Below are 18,544 nucleotides of genomic sequence, written 5' to 3'. Positions count from 1 at the left end.
TGTGTGTGTGTGTGTGTGTGTGTGTTTTTAACTTTTATTTTATTTATATGTGGTGCTGAGAACTGAACCCCGGGCCTTACATGTGCTAGGCAAGTGCTCTACCGCTGAGCCACAACCCCATCTCTTTTCTGTTTGGTTTTTCATGTCAGAGACTTCAATAGGTATCTACTGATTCACTCTCAGGTGTTTCATTATATTTAAGAAAGAGGCAGGGGGCCAGGTTTGTGGCTCAGTGGTAGAACGCTTGCCTGGCATGTGTGAGGCACTGGGTTCGATCCCCAGCACCACATAAAAATAAAAACAAATAAAAATAAATATATTGTGTACATCTACAACTAAAGATTTTTTTTTTTTTTTTAAAGAAAGAGGCATTGCAGGGCTGGGATGTAGCTCAGTGGTAGAACACTTGCCTAACATGCACATGGCCCAGTATCTTCCAATCCCCCGTATCTTAAAAAAAAAAAAAAAGAGGCACCACAAAATAGGTGGGACTTCTATTCAGGTGTGGGGCTAATTGGCCATAAAGAACTTTCCAAATATCTGTCTCTATTAGAAAGGCTTTTTCTCTTTTTAATATTTATTTTTTTAGTTATAGGTGGACACAATATCTTTCCTTCTTTCTTTCTTTTTTATGTGCTGCTGAGCATCGAACCCAGTGCCTCACACATGCTAGATGAGCTCTCTACCCCTGAGCCACAACCCCAGCCCAGAATTTTCTTTTTGATTTTGTAAATTTGAAAGGAGAGTCCTCCAGTTCCCAGCATGCCTAGCTTTCAGTCTGACTGCACCTCTCCCGAGAGCCGAGTGTGCCTGTTGGTTGAAAGATCCCTGGCTGGCTATCTTTTGGTCCCCACGCCAGCTCTGAGAATTCATGCCCCCAGTGACTTTATCTTTCCTAGTAAGCAGAGGGCTCAACTGGGGGTGGGGGAGCCTCTAGATTCATCTGTGGGTGGAATCCACTCCCTTGACTTTCACCACTTTCTGTGTCCTGACCATTAGAGGTGCCAGGGTCTCTGGGTCGAAGTCTCAGGAATGGCTTGTTTCTTGATCCAATGCTTCAAGGACCATTTATTTATTTATTTAAAACGGGGGATTGTATCCAGGGATGCCTAACCACTGAGCCACATCCCCAGCCCTTCTTTTCATTTTTTTATTGAGACAGGGCCTCACCAACTTGCTAAAGCTGGCTTTGAACTTGCAACCCTCCTACCTCAGCCTCCCAAGCTGCTGGGATTACAGAGTGTGCACCACTGTACCTGGCCTGCTGTTTCTTTTTAAAAATTATTTGAGGTACTGAGGATTGAACCCACGGGGGCTCTCCCACTCAGCTACATCTCCTGCCCTTTTAATTGTTTGAGACAGGATCCTGATGTATTGCCCGAGCTGACCTGGAATTTGCCATCCTCCGGCCTCAGCCTCCCAAGTCGCTGGGATTGATCATAGGCATGGGTGCACCGTGGCCCTGGCTGTCCCTTCCCCTCTCTAGGGCAGTCCTCCTTAGGGGAGAAGTTCAATCAGTGGGGACATCCTGGAAAATGGCATTAGCATTGAGGATGTCTGGAGTCCGGGGGCTCAGGCAGGTGGGGTTTTTGCATGCCAGGCCTTGCCTGCTCCCTGGCATTGTTGTGATACCCTGTATTTAAATCTGAGCACCTATTTTGTGAGGCCTGGTATCTGGTAGGAGCAGAACAAAATCCCTGCACGTAGGGGGCCCAGACTTGGTGATGGGAGAGTGACCGGACCTGAGCTGGGTGCCCAGCTTGTGATGTGGGTCTCTGCGGGGAGGAGCTGGGAACTTGGCTGGAAGATGCTCCCTGGGGGGTTGGCAGGGGGCTGACTGGAGATGCCCCCATGGGTTGGGGAGGCTGGGTTGGCTCCATCTCCCTTAGGTCAGCCCCTTAGCCCTCCAGGGGGCCAGGTTGGCTGTCATCAGGCTTGTGCGGTCAGCCCAGTCCCCTCAGACACCACCTTCTTGCTTCTCCAGTGGGAGCTTTGGATGGTGGCAGCAGCCAAAGGTCCCCAGCCACAGTGGCAATGATGTGCAGGCTCAACCCCCCTTTACTTAGGGGGCTACCATGAAGGCTATTCAGTGAGGCACTGGGCCCAGTGTCTTACCTTATTTGCTGCTTTTATTTTATTATTATTTTTGATACTGGGAATTTAACTCAGGGATACTTTACCACTGAGCTATATCTTCCCCCTGAAAAAACCCCTGCTTTTTTTATTTTTTTATTTTGAGACAAGGTCTCACTAAGTTGCTGAGGCTGACCTCTATCTTGTGATCCTCTTGCCTGAGCCTCCTGAGTCACTGGGATTACAGGAGTGTGCCACCGAGCACAGCTGCTTTCATTTTCCTTTAGTAGAAAGTAAGGCACAGAGAGGTTGGGTCATTTTCCAAGGTCACACGGCAAGTGAGGCATTGAAAAGCAAGGCCTGTTCTCTCTGCCAGAAAGCTGGGGGAGCTGTCTGGGAGAAGAGGCATTGGTAGGAATTTTTTCTTGCCTGTTTCCTTCATTGGCTCATTGTTGTTTATGTACTTGCTTTGGTTTTCGTAAATATGTCAATGTCAGAGTGCATGGAAATTAGACGGAATGTAATGCTTACCACACTTGTGTGCAGATTAGCTCTTGGCAGCCCTTCCCTTTGTTTTGCAGCATTGGGGATCAAACCCAGGACCTCCCACGTGGTAGGCAAGCACTCTACCCCTGAGCTACATCCCCAGTCCTTTGGAAAACCATTGATTGATTGATTGATTGTACTGGGAATTAAATCCAGCGGTGCTTTACCCCTGAGCTACATTCCAGCCCTTATTATTTTTTATTTTGAGACCCGGTCTCACTAAGTTGTTTAGGGTCTTGCTAGGTTTCTGAGGCCGGCCTCAAGCTTGCAATCCTCCTGCCTCAGCCTCCCAGAGTCATTGGAATTACAGATGTGTGCTACCTTCCTCAGCTACAGTGGCTTTAAAAAAAAAAAAAAATATATATATATATATATATATATATATATATATATATATATATATTTTAGTTGTAGATGGACACAGTATCTTTATTTTTTATTTATTTTTATGTGATGCTGAGGATCGAATCCAGTGCCTCACACGTGCAAGGCAAGCGCCCTATTGTTGAGCCACAACCCCAGCCCTACACTGCCTTATTTTTTTAAGGAAACTCATTATTGGTATTTAAACTCCCCAAAGTGCACAGATTATAAGTGTATGGCTCAATTATTGTACCAACTAAATTCACCTATGTGATCATCAGCCAGGTTAAAAACCCCAGAAGGCACCTTTAATTAAAGATTTCTCCCTGGGGAGCCCCTAGCCTAATGGGTGCCCAGGGGTCAGCCTGTTCTTGGACTGAGGGTCAGTGGAGCTACACAGTACCATCTCTCATATCTGGAGTCTCCCGCTTGGTGGTGTCACCCTGGGAAAGTCTGTCCTCTGTGTTCTGTGTGACCGAAGTTCATTCCCTTAGGGAAGGGTGTCCCATCAGATGACTGTGTCACTGTTTACCTTTCTGGCTGTTTGTTGTGGTTGTTTTCCACTTTCGACTGTCACTGGTAGGAAAATTCTTGAATTCTGACTTCAATGCATATTGTACGTTAGCAGCAGTCACAGTGTGGCTAGATGCGCAGGACTGTCTCCTGAGTGTCGCACCAAGTTCTCTTTGAAGCTGTGTGTTAATATTTTTCTATCTTTTTTTTTTTTTTTTTTTTTTGACATTTTAACTATTCTGGTGAATGTGTGGGAAGTTTTCTTTTTTTTGTGGTCCTGGGGATGGAATATGGTAGGCATACACTCTACCTCCGAGCCATGGTCCAGCCCTGTAGTAGTTAATTCACATTTCCCTGGTGGTTTAAGAAGGTGAATACCTTGCCATAAATCTAGCTGTTTGGACTTCCTTATTTATGACCATCCTTTTCCCATTTGCATATCAAGTTGTATTTTTTCTTTTTTTAAAAAAATATTTTTAGCTGCAGGTGGACCCAAGATCTTTATTTATTTATTTTTTAATGTGGTGCTGAGAATTGAACCCAGTGCCTCACACATGCTAGGTAAATGTTCTACCATTGAGCCACAACCGCAGACCTCAAGTTGCATTTTTCTTATTGATTTGTAAGAACTCTTTATATATTCTGGTTACAAGCCATATTAGTATAGATCTTCCATGCAGTGACTTGCTTTTTTTTTACCTAGTGGTGTCATTTGATGAATAGAAGTTCCTAATTTTTGTATAATCTAGCATATTAGTATTAACTTTATGGTTAGTGATACTTTTAGGAACTCTTTGCCAGTGGGCTGCGGTACAACTCAGTGACAGGGCGCTTGTCTAGCATGTGTGAGTCCCTGAATTTCATCTGTAGCAACATAGAACATTTATAGCAACACAACACACACACACACACACACACACATATAAATGAGTAGATAAAAAATAAGAAAGAGAAATCATTGTTGGCATTTATATCATAAAGTCTATTAGAATTTTTGTTTTATTGGCTTTTAAAAATTTTGTTTTTTAAGTCGACTTATTTATGTGGACTTGATTTCTGTGAATGGTATGAGGCAATGGTCAAGATTTATAACTTTTCCCTTATGCACGAGTCTGTCTCTGGGCTGCCCTGTTCCGTAGGTCTGACCACACTGCCATGTGCCAAGTCCAAGTTCTGGCTGGCTCCACTATTGCAGGTCTGGGTGTGTTGTGTTTTTTTCTTTTCTTTTTTTTTTGTGTGTGTGTATGTGTTTGTGCTGGGGATTGAACCCAGGGCTTTGCACATTATAGGCAAATGTTCTACCACTAAGCTACATCTCCAGCCCCTTTAAATTTTTTTTTTTTTTGCAGGGGCTGGGGTTGTGGCTCAGTGGTAGAGCGCTCGCCTAGCATGTGCGGGGCTCTGGGTTCCATCCTCAGCACCACCTAAAAATAAAATAAAGGTATTGTGTCCAACTACAACTAAAACAAAATATTTATAAAAAGTTTTTTTTTTGCCATAGGATCTTGCTGAGTTGCCAGCCTGGCCTTGAACTTGTGATCCCCCTGCCTCAGTCTTCAGAGTTGCTAGGGTTACAAGTGTGCACCAGTGCGGTGGGGTCAGCAGTGTGTTGACACTTGATGGCTTGAGTCCTTGAACTCTGTTCTTCATCTTCAAGATTGCCTCTGCTATTCTCAACCCTTTGGGTTTCTGTGTAACATTTTTTAAGGAAAAAATTGTGATAATCACATAACACATTTTACCACCATCATCATTTTTAAGCAGAGAGTTATCACCGCCCTCCATTTCCAGAACTTTCTCATCGTCTGGAACTCTGCACCCATTCCACACTAACTCCCACCCTTCCTTTCCTGCTCCCCTCCCCGGTTTTCCCTCTCAGTGAATTTCACCAAATCCTTGTCTAAATGGAATCATATAGTATCTGTCCTTTGTTGCAGCTAGTGGTAGAACCTCCTACCTTGCTGGGGTGGAGTGGCATTCCGTGGTGTGGACGGGTCGCATTGTGTTTCTCTGCTCATCTGTGGATGGGCACTGGGGTCGTTGGCAGCTTTGGCCTATTGTGAACAGTGCTGCGGTGGACGTGGGGTTGCAGATATCTGCTCAAATCCCTGCTTTCAATGTCGGAGTTGTTTCTAGAGCTTCTCCGTTGGTATGTGTGTACACATGCTCACACTCTGCGGGGTCTTGATCAGCACCGATTCCCTGTCCAGATCAGGGTGGCTGCGTTGAGCGTGGCAGGCATTACCCACCTGCTAATGCAAACCAGGTTGGCCTGGTTATTTCCTTGGGAGGATCCCCCCACGAGGGCTGAGCATCTTCAGGCCTGGAGAAGGCCTGTGATTTACCTTCCTGAGGCTGGGACCGAATAGCTGGCTCTGTGCTCCCCATCGCCGGGCTGCTTCTCACTCTCACCCTCCACAATCAGCTAAAATTTTGCTGATTTGACAGATGAAGGTGACATCACCGTGTTTTAACACTTCTTTGTGAAGCCAGCGGCATTGAAGTGTTTCCTGATTTTGACCCTGTACAGGTCTTGCCCTATGGATTGCTTGGGATTTTTAGGAAGGACAAGCCAGAACATGGGTCCATTCTCTGGCTCAGTTTCTAGCAGTGTCATAGAAACATCTAAGCCAAGTGTCGGTGTTTAGCGGGAATGGGCTCTTTCCTGAGTAACAGCCTCGATTGGGTCATGCTGAGGGGTTCTCTTTGCTGACATCTTCAGGGATGTCCAGGGTGCAGTTGCTTGGAAAGGCCAGCTCATTTTTTTTTTTTTTTTAAGGTACCAGGGATTAAACTCAGGGGCACTTGGCCACTGAGCCACATCCCCAGTCCTATTTTGTATTTTATTTAGAGACAGGATCTTACTGAGTTGCTTAGCACCTGGCTTTTGCTGAGGCTGGCTTTGAACTTGTGATTCTTCTGTCTCAGCTTCCCAAGCTGCTGGGATTACAGGTGTGCGCCACCGTGCCTGGAGAGGCCAGACCATTTTTAAATGTAAAAGGCTGGGGCTGGGGGTATGGGTCACCGGTAGAGCACTTGCCTAGCATGTGCAACACTCTGGGTTCCGTCACTAGCATGGGGCAGGGGGAGAAATATATTTGTTTTGTATTTGGTAACAAAGGGGCCTTTGGGATTGAAGATGGGCAGCCACAGCCTAGTGGACGCTCCATGGCTTGTGTCTGAGTGGTGTTGCTGAGTGGAAAAGTGTAGGTGTTGGAGTCTCTGTCTCCTTTTCCATAGAAAGGACAGGGGAAATGAAGCCCTTGGCAAGCCCCATATAGGCCTTGTGACCTTGTGGCTCCCTCAATTCTTAGATACTAATTGATCACTTACTGTGTGCACTGAGGATGAAGTCAACCAAGACCCACATGGTAATGCAAACTATGGCTAAATCTGGCTCACTTCCTGCTTCTGTAAATAAAGTTTTATTAGAACAAAGCATCACTCAATAGCTTATTGCAAGCTGCTTTCCCTGCAGTGGGCTCTTTTAAGAGAAAGGGAGCAGAGCCAATAAATACGGAACTGAGGTCTCATCAGCAGCGGAAAGCACTGGAGAAACACATCCTGGGAAGGTGTGCGGTGGGTTGCAACTTAAAATAGGGTGGCTAGAGATGGCCTGGTTCCTCAGTGTCGCCTGAGCTCTGGAGTGGGGGTGTGTGTAGTAGGGTATGTGTGTTTGCTTCCCTGTGGCTGGGTGCTTACTGTTTACCAAACCTCCATACCCACCACGTCCTCATCCGGCTCCCACCAGCAAGGGCTGCAGGAGCCCAGTGCGGGAGTCCCACTTTCCCAGGGGGATTCGTTCTGAGACCCTCAGTAGATCCCTGAGACTGCAGATAGCAACGAACCCTACATAGACTAGGTTGTTTCTTATATATTCCTACCTGGGACAAGTTTAATTTACAAAATAGGTACCCTAAGAGATATAGAATAGCTATTAACAAAATAGAACAATGAAAACAATATACTAGAATATATTGTTGTGTGAATGTGGTGTCTCTGGAAGTTCCGCACGGTACTCACCCTTCTAGGATCTGCATGATAAGGTGAAGTGAGGGGGACGGCATGGGCATTGGGACCTAGTGTTAGGCAGAAGCACGGCTGCACTGAGATGGCTACTAAGTGATTGATGGGTGGGTAGCGTATACAACCTGCATACGCGCTGCACAGAAGGATGATTAAGCTCTCCGTGGGAGCACAGCTAGACTGCAGGAGATTTCATCGCATTGCTCAAATGGCATGCAGTTTAAAACTTATCAACAGGGAGTGGCAGTGCATACCTGTAGGCCCAGCTGCCCGGGAGGGGAGGCTGAGACAGGAGGATTGCTTGAGCCCAGGAATTTGAGGCCATCCTGGATAACATTGTGAGACCCCCTCCACAGCTCAAACAGATAAACAGACTTATTGTTTTTTTTTTCTGGAATTTTTCATGTAATATTTTTGGGGCCTTGGCTGAAACTGTGGATAAGGGAGGATTGCTGTCTGTAGCTCAGCTTGTGGAGGGGTCCTTAGTGGTCCCATCCATTACAAAGGCAGGATTCCACGGGCCCATGTCAGTGCTGTCTCACCACCTCTCTGCCAGGGACCTGGCACCCAGCAGCCCCTGAGAGAGCCCCAGCCCCGGCACATGAGGCCCTTGCAGGGGGGAAGCACCTTGTCTGGACTCCAATTCCACTCCCTGGTCACCTGGCCAGCCCTGAGTCTCTGCCTGTGTCCCTCCTTGGAAATACCGGACACTGTGACTAACTCCTTCCTTTGGTGGCTGTGAGAATGACACAAGCCAATCATGAGTGTGCTTGGTTCACCACCTGGCGTATAGTGAAAGGGCTCCAGAAGTTGGTTGTTATTTTTATTGTTAATGTTATTGAATATTTGCGCAAGGAGTAGAGACATCCAGGTAGATGCCCGTTGTGTCTGGGAGTCGGGGGGCCCTTGTTTGCCCCCACCTTGCAGAGCCCTTGGGTGTTGCTGGACTCATGTTCGTGGTGCACGGTGGAATGTTTAACTCCTGACTCACGAGCTCCGCTCCGTGAGTACCTGGTGCTTCCTTTCTGAGCCTCAGTTTTGCTCTGTGTGATGCATTGACCTGTTTAGGATTAGAGGTTGTCTGTGCGATTGAATTTGGCCAAATGTGTCTTGTTTCTGGAGCTGAGACTTTTTTATTTTCGTACCAGGGAATGAACTCAGGGGCACTCAACCACTGAGCCCCATCCTCAGCCTTATTTTGTATTTTATTTAGAGACAGGGTCTCTCTGAGTTGTTCAGCACCTCACTATTGCTGAGGCTGGCTTTGAACCCATGATCCTCCTGCCTCAGCCTCCTGAGCCGCTAGAATCACAGGCGTGTGCCACTACATCTGGCCTCAGTTTCTTACTCTGTAAAATAAGGGGAACAGGAACTCCCAGGGCTGCAGGGGTGTGTGTGAGCCAGGATCCGGGAAGGGTCGCAAGGGCTCTGCGGGCAGTGAGATGTGGCTCTGGACTAGGAAGCCGGGCAGCGGTTGCATTTTATTTTTTAATTTTTTATTTTTTCGACGGAAGGGAAATTCACATAACACGAAATTAACTGTTGGGAAAATTGTACAGTTCAGTGATATTTAGTGCTTTCATAATGAGCAAACACCAACTCCCTTGTTTCACAATTTTTAAGTTTTTCTTCTAAGCGAGGACAAATGGCATTTGGGTGGAGAACGTGGCCCCACTTGGACCCTGACCTTGGAGGAGTTGCTTCTCTTCTCTGAGCCCCAGGTTTTGCGACCATAAATAAGAAGAATAACAATAGTGGCTGACATTACACGGCACTTGGTGCCAGATGATGTTCAAAGCATTTTACTGAATAGGAGCTCGTTTAATCTCGGCATCAGCCCTGGGGGGGCAGCTGTTACTACAATATCCACTCCGCACAGCCTGGGGAAATTAAGAAAATTACCCCAAATCACAGAACCAGTGGTTCTGAGAGCCAGGATCTGCCTCTCTGCTCTCTCCTGGTGACCTCCGCCGGATTCTCCCCCGGGAGAGGGTGTCCACTCCTGCCCACTGTCTGTACTTTACGGCTCCCTTTACTTTACCAGAATGTTGCTAAATGAAGCCTAAATTAATTAAAATACAATGAAATAAAAAATGCAGTTCCTTCGTCTCCCTGGCCACATTTCAAGTGCTCAATAGCCACGTGTGACCAGTGGTTCTTGCATTGCAAGCACAGACGCCGAGCAGCTGAGGGCCCTGTCGGCCTAGCGCTGTTGGATGTCACGTATGACCCCACCTGATGGACACAGAGGTGGTTTGCAGTTTGTGGAGGATGACAGGCAGGACGGTGAAGAAAGGGAATGCTGTGTGTGTTTTCATGCATGCGTGTCGGGGACCCTTGTGTGACTACTCAGAAGGAGGAATTTAGATGTGAGTTGTTGGGCTCTGGAGCTGGTCTGAGTTCCTGTCCCAGCTCTGCTCGGGCTCTGTCCCCAGATGCATGCCTGTGTGACCTTGGGTTGTCAATTATCCCCTCTCCAAAAAAGGCCTGGGTGAGGATTGGGTGAGTTGCATTTCCAGAGGGGGTTAAGCACCTGTGGTGCCCACTGCTAATGGATTTAGCTTGGCTGTTTTCTCTGCTGTCCGTGGAGAGGGACAATTTGTTGTTGCTGGGTATCTGTGTGTTAGGTTTTGACAGCCATTGGTCTTGGCTCTTAAGGTGTCAAGTAAGATAATTATGGTGAGCAGCTTGGCAGGAGGTCTTCAGTCACCAGGGGGCGGCCGGGGACCTCCATCAGGAGGCCAGGCTGGAGGGAAGAAAACCCCACCTCAGGGATTCTTTGAGAGGCCACTGAGCTCTGGTTCTGTCACTGTCCCCTAGACCTCTGCAGCCAGTAATCTGGAGGTGGCCACTGTTCGATTCTGTGGCAGGGTGTGAGCAACTGGTGGTCGTGGGTGTTGGTATGAGAGTCTGGAGACACTGGCCACACAGGGCCAGGGGCAGCTGCCATCCTCACTCCAGCTCAGGGAGGCCAGGTAGAATGGCCCAGGATGGCAGGTGGCCTTCAGGGTTTGTGGAGTCCCTCTGTGAGTCAGGGGCTGCCCTGACCTTCTGTCCACATCCTAGTGTGTGTCTGGGCTCTGGCTCTGGGGGCCTTAGAAATAATGCTCGGCCTGTTGGCCCAAAGGGGATGTCCCTGGGGGGCTGGCCCTGGGCACAGGACATGTGGGAAGCAGAATATGTCCCACTGTCAATTAGGGAGCCACTTGGTGGGAAGAGATGGGCATATGACCATGGTCAGATGACACAGATGGGTCTGCTTGGACTATGTGGCTGCCGGAGGTCTTCTTGAGGCCCAGGGAAGACTGAGGGAGGCCAAGGGAGGGCCGAGGGGCCAGGGCGGGTACCTGGGGTGTGCAAAGCCGGAAGTCTGCCTGATTGACATCCAGCTGTGGTGGTGGGCACCTGCTTGTGCCAGAAGTCCCTGTCCTCACCCTGCTGTAGCCGCAGCAAGCCGGGCGGTGGGCCCACCTTAGAGCTGCCCAGCCCTGGGTTTCCCCAGCTGCCCCTGCCCAGCCCCCAGGGAGGGAGTTGGGGCACCGTTGAGGCCGTGTGGCAGGCAGGAGCCGTTGGTGGCATCCGGGCCCAGTGCCTCTCCAGCCCGGGGCGCTGCTGGGCAGGTTTCACAAGCCCAGGCAGGGGCAGGCCTGGCCGCTGGGCTTCCGCGAGCCGGGGCAGGAAGAGCTGGTGGCTGATGTAAGCCCTTGCGCAAACCTCTGGCTGCTGGCTTCCGGAGCCTTCCACCGCCCGCTTGTCACACCAAGGAGGAAGCCTGGGGCTCGGCTGGGCCACATGGATGGACTGAGTGGCCACCATGGCTCTGGGGCCCGAGGGTGTGGCGCTGGAGTCTGGTGAGGGGCCGGGTTGGGGGATGGGGGGCTGGACACAGGCTGCGGGGATGGGCCTGAGGCCCAGGGCCGCCCCCTGTTGCTCTACTGCCGCTCCCTCCACTCTGGGGGACCCCAGTGGGGCCTGTGGCCCTCATGACCTGTTTCTATACGTGTACCCGAAGGGGCTGGGGTGGATCCTGGGATCTGTGCCGCTGGGAGGTGGCAGTTTGCACTGGTCTGCAGACCCTGCAGGGGGCTGCGGCAGGACCCGGGCCCTCTGGGCACCTGAGCCAGTCATACTCTGCCTGCAAAGTCACGAACTCTTCTGTGCTGTCCGCCAGCAGTGTCCAACTCCCAGGGACGCAGGAGGGTTCCTTGTCCCAGGTTCGCAGGCCTCCCTTTCACCTGTGACCTGGAGTCCTGCCAGGTCCTTCCTGTGGAGGGCAGGATGCTTGGACTTGGGGCAGAGCCACTGGGTGGCAGCAAAGAGGCCTCCTGACTGGTGTGGGCCTGGCAGCCGAGGCACAGCATGGCTGGGCTCCGTCTCCCTCCGGGCAGCCGCAGTTCCCCTGGCAGGGGCCCTGGGACTGCACGGTCCTGTTTTCCAGAGGGACAGCCCCCGGCAGGACTCCCTTCCACCTGTCTGAGCTGCCATATTCACTGTCCCCATTTGTCCCGACTCATGCCGTGTTCCCCCGTGGCCCCGTGGTGCCGGCGCAGGCTCTGGGATGCCCACTGGTGTGCATGACTAGCTCCCTGGCTGTGTGACCAGGCTCCTCCCGTCTCTGAGCCTTGGTCACGCGGGGGTGGCTGAGCACCCGGAGGGCCCTGGGCACATCCAGGGCAGCTGTGGGGTCCTCAGGATAGTCGTTCTTCTGGGGGGTGCCCTCCCTGATTCAGGAGCTCTGCTGAGCTCAGAATAGGGACCCTCCCTCTCCAAGCCCCCCACTTCCTTGCTCTGTGGCTTTGGGGGGGGGTCTCTGCTCCTCTCAGGCTTCCATCTGCAAATGGGGAGAACGGTGCCCCTCAGACTGGGCTGGGTCTGTGCAGGGAGCTCCTGGGTGCCCTGGTGGGGTGTGCGGAGGGGCTCTGTCCTGAGTTCCTTCCTGGGGCCTGCAGCTTCTCTCCAGCCCTGGGCCTGGTTGAGCTGCCCTGGGTCCACTCGGGGGCCAGTGAGGGGTGGAGAGGCCTCTGTGGCTCCCTGGCCAGTGCTCCGCTGCGCTCGGTGGGGGAAAGCTGGAGTCTTGGGGCGGTGGGTGGGGGTGGCAGCTGCCTGGCTGGCTGCTTGAAAGCCCCCCTTCTCTCTGCAGGCGAGGCCTTCTTGGGCAGCTTTGTGGCCAGCGGGATGGGGCCCTCAGCCTCATCCCAAGGGAGCCCGGTGCCCCTGCCCTCTGACCTCTCCTTCCGCTCCCCTACCCCCAGCAACCTGCCCATGGTGCAGCTGTGGGCCGCCCACGCCCATGAAGGTAAGGAGCGTGCCAGGTGGGTGGGGCTGAGGGCTGCTGGGCTGCTGCCCCCATCATTCTGGCAATTTTATGTCCCTAGCACTTTTCAAGTTTGCCCCCACCCCTCCACCTCCACCTCCACCCTCCTTATCATGGCCAGTGAGCCCAGCCCTGGCCATCTGACCTCCCTGTTGTTCCTCAAATGCCAGGTGCTTCCTCTAGTTGCTGCCACAGGGCCTTTGCACAAGCTGTTCCTTCTGCTTGCAGCCCCTCACCCCTGCCCCCTGGACGTCTCCTGCCTGTGTCCTTCAGGGCCTGGCTCGGATACCTCCTTTCTTCAGTGTTCCCATGGTAACGGCAGGTTTACCTGTGTGATTATTCCCTAACCATCCGCTGACTTGGCCGCCAGAGCGAGCTCTGTAGGCGGGGCCTGGTACATTCTGCTTGTGCCTGGTGCACGATAGGCTGGTGACTAACGTGGGAGCCGGGGACTGGGTCCACCAGCCTCTTTGGTTGCAGCTCTGCAGGGGTGCTTGACGTGGGGTCTGCGGGCCTGGCTCGAGGCCCACCCTGAGCAAACTCTGGACCTCCTGGAGGCTTCCTCCTTCCATCCGAGAAGGCAGGGGCCTCCCCACCCCTGGTTCTGGTGGGTTTTGGATGCTGACACTCTGACCTCCTCCATCCTCCTGGGGAGCCTGTGCACTCCCCCAGGTCCTAGAAGCTCTGGGAGTCCACCCTGCATGTTGAGGGCTCTCTGGGCCTTTCCCAGCTCCCTGCCTCCCCACTTCCTCCTGGGGTCTCACATCTGGGTTATGAGCACTCACCAGGATCCTGCATCCACCCGGGTGGGGCTGTGGGAGGCAACAGCTGCAGTCAGAGGTATCCCCAACGCCAGGGCTCCTGCCAAGCCTTAAACCACAGGGTCCTCACTGTCCTGGGGAGGCCACTGAGGCCCCTCCTGCCAGGCCCCTCGGGGCAGGCCTCTGTATCTAGGAACAGGGTTGTGTGCTCTGCACTGAGGGACCATCCTGCCTCAGCTGGGTGTTCGCTGTGGGCCTGGGATGCTGGGTGGCTCTGCTGGCCAGCTTGCTCCTCAGACCTCCTGAGATTTTTTTCTCTTCTGTCAACAAGTCTTGGTGAATAGTAACACTAAGGATGGCAAACACATGGCATGCTTACCGGGTCCCCGGTGCTGCCTGCTCAGGGTCACTTTATCCTCAGCCGTAGTCTTGGGGTGGGGGCTGTTTTGCCCATTTTACAGACAAGAGGGCAGAGGGATCTGCCCCGGCCCCAGAGCACTGATAATGGGATAATGTGCATCAGGGACTCCTTTGTTTTGTGATTGTTGTTAATGTCGTCATCAGATGATGCCAGGGGAAGAGCATCAGCCCATGGGCTAGTGACAGGTCCTGCCTCCCTGGCCTCAGAGGTAGCAACTAGGACACAGGGTATCTAGGTTCCTTAGGGACCTCCAGCAGGACCCCAGGCTCAGGCAGAACGTCAGGACCTTTGCCCAGTGCCACTGTCGGCCCGCCTGGCCTCCTTGTACCCTGCCAGGTGGCCTCTTGTCCTCATTCCTCTTGGGCTTCTTGATTCTCTTGTCTGTGGCTGCCCTTTCCTCTCTTTGTCCTGTGAGACCCTGAGTCTGGGCATTGATGGTGGGGAGTCCTTTTGAAAGGCTGGGGGGACCCTTGAAGGATGGGAGATCTGGCAGCCAGAGATCCTGGGGCCAGTAAGGTTCCAAAAAGGTGAGTGACCAGCCCTGGGGCACATAGCAGAGAAGGGGTCCATTAAAACTGCTCATCCGGGGTTCACGTTAGGCTGAGGGGTATAATGACCTCACAGTTCAAAGCCAGACTCCTCTGCTGTGTGACCTTGGGCAAGTGCCCCTCTCCGAGTCCTTTTTTCCTATCTGTAAATGAGATATTAAAAGGTTTTTTTTTTTTTTTTTTTTTTTTTTTTTTTTTTTTGCTGGGTGCGGTGGCACACACCTGTGATCTTAGCAGCTTGGGAGGCTGAGGCAGGATCACGAGTTCAAAGCCAGCCTCAGCAATGTCGAGACGCTAAGCAACTCAGTGAGACCCTGTCTCTAAATAAAATACAAAATAGGGCTGGGGGTGTGGCTCAGTGGTTGAGTGTTCCTGAGTTCAATCCCAGGTACCAGATTTTGAGGTTTCAAGTGTAAAAACAGCAGCAGGGCAGGCTATGCTTTTGTGGCCATCAGCGTTCCCTCCTGGGAGGATCCATTCTGACCCTCTTTCTGGGGGTTTGAGGAGCCAAGCCCCTGCGGGCTGCCTGGGACTGGAGGGAGGCCTACAGTGGCATGGCTGGGAGAGGGACAAGTGTCTCTCTGGAAGCTGGCATTAAACCTTGGGTTCCCTGCACCAGGGGGCTGATGGCCAAAATGGTTTGTTTCCAAGAAAACGCTGGGAGGAAGCTCCTGTGAGAGGCATAAGTGATGCAGCCTTTTTTCTTTCTCCTGCAGGCTTCTCCCACCTGCCCAGCGGGTTGTACCCATCCTACCTCCACCTGACCCACCTGGAACCCCCCAGTAGTGGGAGTCCCCTCCTCAGCCAGCTGGGCCAGCCCAGCATCTTCGATACCCAGAAAGGTCAGGGAACAGAAGTGGATGGGGCTGTGGGGGCTGGGGAGGGTGGACTTTCTCAGGGGCTTTTCTGGGGCCCTCACTAGTACCCTGGCCAGCTTCCCAGCTGTTTCCTTTTTTTCATGGCTCTTGGGACCCCAGGACCTTGTGCATTCTAGGAAAGTGCTCAACTTCTGAGCGATGCCTGCTGAAGAGGCCTTTTTGGGATCTCAGCCCCTAAGGACTCCTGCAGGTGTACTGGGTTGCCCACAGCCTTCTGGCATCTTCCAGATGTGGTCTCCCTAACCATGACGCCCTCTGGGCAGCTAAAATGACCGTTGGCATCTCTCCATTTTACAGGGGAGGATACTGAGGCTCAGGAAGGTTAGATGGCCAGCTGGAGATTTCAGCTTGGTTTCAGGAGCCTACCCTCCCATCGACTGCCCCAGCATGCTCCTGCTCATCCTGGGGACACAGGGCCCTGTCCCCAGTACATGGCATCCTGGTGGAGGATGGGCGGGGGGCACCGCTCACTCTGTGCTCCTCTCTGCAGATGGCTTCTACCTGCCCACGCCAGGACCCCCAGGCGCCCTGCATTCTCACACGCCCTCCTCCAGGACTCCTAGTGGTCACTCCTCAGGCACCCCAGCCAAGTCGTCCCGGGAAGGTGCAGCCAAGGAGCGCCGCGGCGGGGAGCCGCCCCCATTGTTCGGCAAGAAGGACCCACGGGCACGCGAGGAGGCAGTTGGGCCACGTGGTGTGGTGGACCTGACCCAGGAGGCGCGGGCTGAGGGCCGCCAGGACCGTGGACCCCCGCGCCTAGCTGAGCGCCTGTCGCCCTTCCTGGCCGAGGCCAAGGGCAAGAGCGTGCTGCAGCCCTCGGCCCTGGGCATGTGCAACGGCGTGGCGGACACCGGGCTGCCTGCGCTGGTGGTGGAGGCCGGCCGCAGTGGCACCAAGGAGGTGGCTCGGCCGGATGAGAGCTCGCGACTGCTGCGGCGCGCGGAGGCCCTGCTGCCTGCGCCGCGCCCCTGCCCCTCGCCGCTGCCCCCACCGCCACCCAAGGGGCCGCCGGCGCCCCCAGCCCCTGCGCCCGCCGGTGTCTACACCGTATTCCGCGAGCCGGGCCGCGAGCACCGCGTAGTGGCGCCCACCTTCGTGCCTTCCGTGGAGGCCTTCGACGAGCGCGCGGGGCCCATCCAGATCGCGTCACAGGCGCGCGATGCCCGGGGCCGGGAGCGCGAGGTGGGCAGGCCTGGGGTACTGCAGGGGCCGCCGGGCTCCCCGCGCCCAGAGCGGCCCGAGGTCCTGCGCGAGAAGAGCTCCGTCATCCGCTCGCTCAAGCGCCCCACGCCCGCCGACGCCCTACCGGCCCGCGCCTTGCGCGCCTCCCCGGACTCACGCACCTACCTGCCGGCCAAGGAGCTGCCCAAGCCCGAAGCCGAGCCAAGACCCTGTGAGCGCACGCCCCGCGGCCCTGCAGCCGCCCAGCAGGCCGCCAAGCTCTTTGGCCTGGAACCTGCGAGGCCTCCCGCGCCCACCGGCCCCGAGCACAAGTGGAAACCCTTTGAGCTGGGCAACTTTGCCACCACGCAGATGGCCGTGCTGGCGGCCCAACACCACCATGCCAGCCGTGCCGAGGAGGAGGCCGCCGCCTCCAAGAAAGCCTACCTGGACCCCGGGGGCGCCCTGCCCCGGGCCTCGGCCACCATTGGCCGCGACCTGCATCCTTCAGCCCACGCCCCGGGAGAGGCCTCCGCCATGCAGAGCCTCATCAAGTACAGTGGCAGCTTTGCCCGGGAGGCGGTGGCCGTGCGCCCAGGTGGCTGTGGCAAGAAGAGCCCTTTTGGAGGCCTGGGCACCATGAAGCCGGAGCCCGCCCCCACCACCACGGCTGTCTCCCGCTCCCAGGCCCGACTCCCCCATCCTGGTGGCCCAGCAGCGGGCGGGGCCCGGCAACTGAAGCGGGACCCAGAGAGACCCGAGAGTGCCAAGGCCTTCGGGCGGGAAGGCTCTGGTGCCCAGGGGGAGGCTGAAGTGCGACACCCACCAGTGGGAATTGCTGTGGCTGTAGCTCGACAGAAGGACAGTGGCGGCAGTGGCCGACTGGGACCTGGGCTGGTGGACCAGGAGCGCTCCCTGTCTCTGAGCAATGTCAAAGGTAGGTCTTGGGCCCCACCCTGGCCCCTTCTCACTCCACGCTGTACCCCTGGTTGGGGGTTGGCCTCCTGAACCGCTCTTTTTGCACCCTCAAGTGCCTGCCTTCCCCGAACTGTTTGCTGTTTGTCTCACTTGTGTGCTTGGGCATTTTTGAAACTTTTATTGTTTTTATTTTACACATGGAATGGTGTATAAGGTGCACAAAAGGGGAAACAAGAAAAAGGACCAGTATATTTTTCCCAGCGCCTTGAACACTTTCATCTTTCCCCAAAATCATTTTCCTGTGCAGTTCGCTTCGGCCTGCAGAGCTCCTCATGCACACATGGTCTTGGGTCTGTGTGTTGTTCCCATATTACAGCGTGGGTTGTTTCCCCTGCTATTGCAAACTCTATAAAGTATCATTTTTTATGGCCTTTAATATTCTGTGGAGAGCATGCACCAGCAGGTAGCGCAGTTCAGGTCTCCATTCCCTGGTGGGCATTTTAGTTTTTCCCTGCTCTGATGTTTTGTGTTCAGAACGGTTGCATGGAATATTTTTGTGCATTGCACCTTGGTGATATTTTGAGTCATTTTTCTAAGAATAGAAGTTCCTAGGAATAGACTAGCCATAGGCTTTGGATTCTAAGTCCTTGAGGGAGATAACTCGGCCTTAAGTATTTCAACATCCCCCAGCATGGGCCTGCTGCATAGTAGGTATTTGATAAATCAGTGAATGAGGGAATGTGAGTGAGGGATAGAAACTAGTGTCCTAAGGTTCTTTTGGATCTTGACTTTTAGTACCTCAGGTACTGTTCCCCTCCCTGCCAGTAGTGGGGATTGAACCTGGGGTGCTTCCTCACTGAGCTGCATCCCTAGCCCCCCCTTTTTTTTTAATATTTATTTTTAGGTGTAGATGGACACAACACAATGCCTTTATTTTTATGTGGTGCTGAGGATCAAACCCAGGTCCCGCCCTTGCTAGGCGAGTGCTCTACTGCTGAGCCACAATCCCAGCCCCATCCCTA

The 18,544-nt window shown here is 53.4% G+C and overlaps 1 protein-coding gene across 9 annotated transcripts in view; it reads left to right on the top strand.

The window, feature by feature from the left end:
- Tnrc18 (trinucleotide repeat containing 18) overlaps window positions 1-18,544 on the top strand; it is a 91,253-nt gene that overhangs the window by 13,873 nt on the left and 58,836 nt on the right. For 5 of the 9 annotated variants that reach the window (XM_076840692.1, XM_076840693.1, XM_076840694.1 and 2 more), the window contains 3 exons: window positions 12,662-12,817; window positions 15,282-15,407; window positions 15,934-17,541. In XM_076840692.1, the coding sequence (XP_076696807.1) occupies window positions 12,662-12,817; window positions 15,282-15,407; window positions 15,934-17,541 (1,890 nt within the window). Of the gene's footprint in view, window positions 1-11,275; window positions 11,373-12,661; window positions 12,818-15,281; window positions 15,408-15,933; window positions 17,542-18,544 lie in introns of those variants that run through there. The other 4 variants (XM_076840698.1, XM_076840697.1, XM_076840699.1 and 1 more) reach the window with 2 other exon arrangements.

Source organism: Callospermophilus lateralis, chromosome 19, assembly GCF_048772815.1.
Source record: "Callospermophilus lateralis isolate mCalLat2 chromosome 19, mCalLat2.hap1, whole genome shotgun sequence".
Lineage (NCBI taxonomy): Eukaryota > Metazoa > Chordata > Mammalia > Rodentia > Sciuridae > Callospermophilus > Callospermophilus lateralis.
The sequence above is the reverse complement of the archived record's forward strand: the minus strand, read 5'-3'. Positions and strand labels throughout refer to the sequence as shown.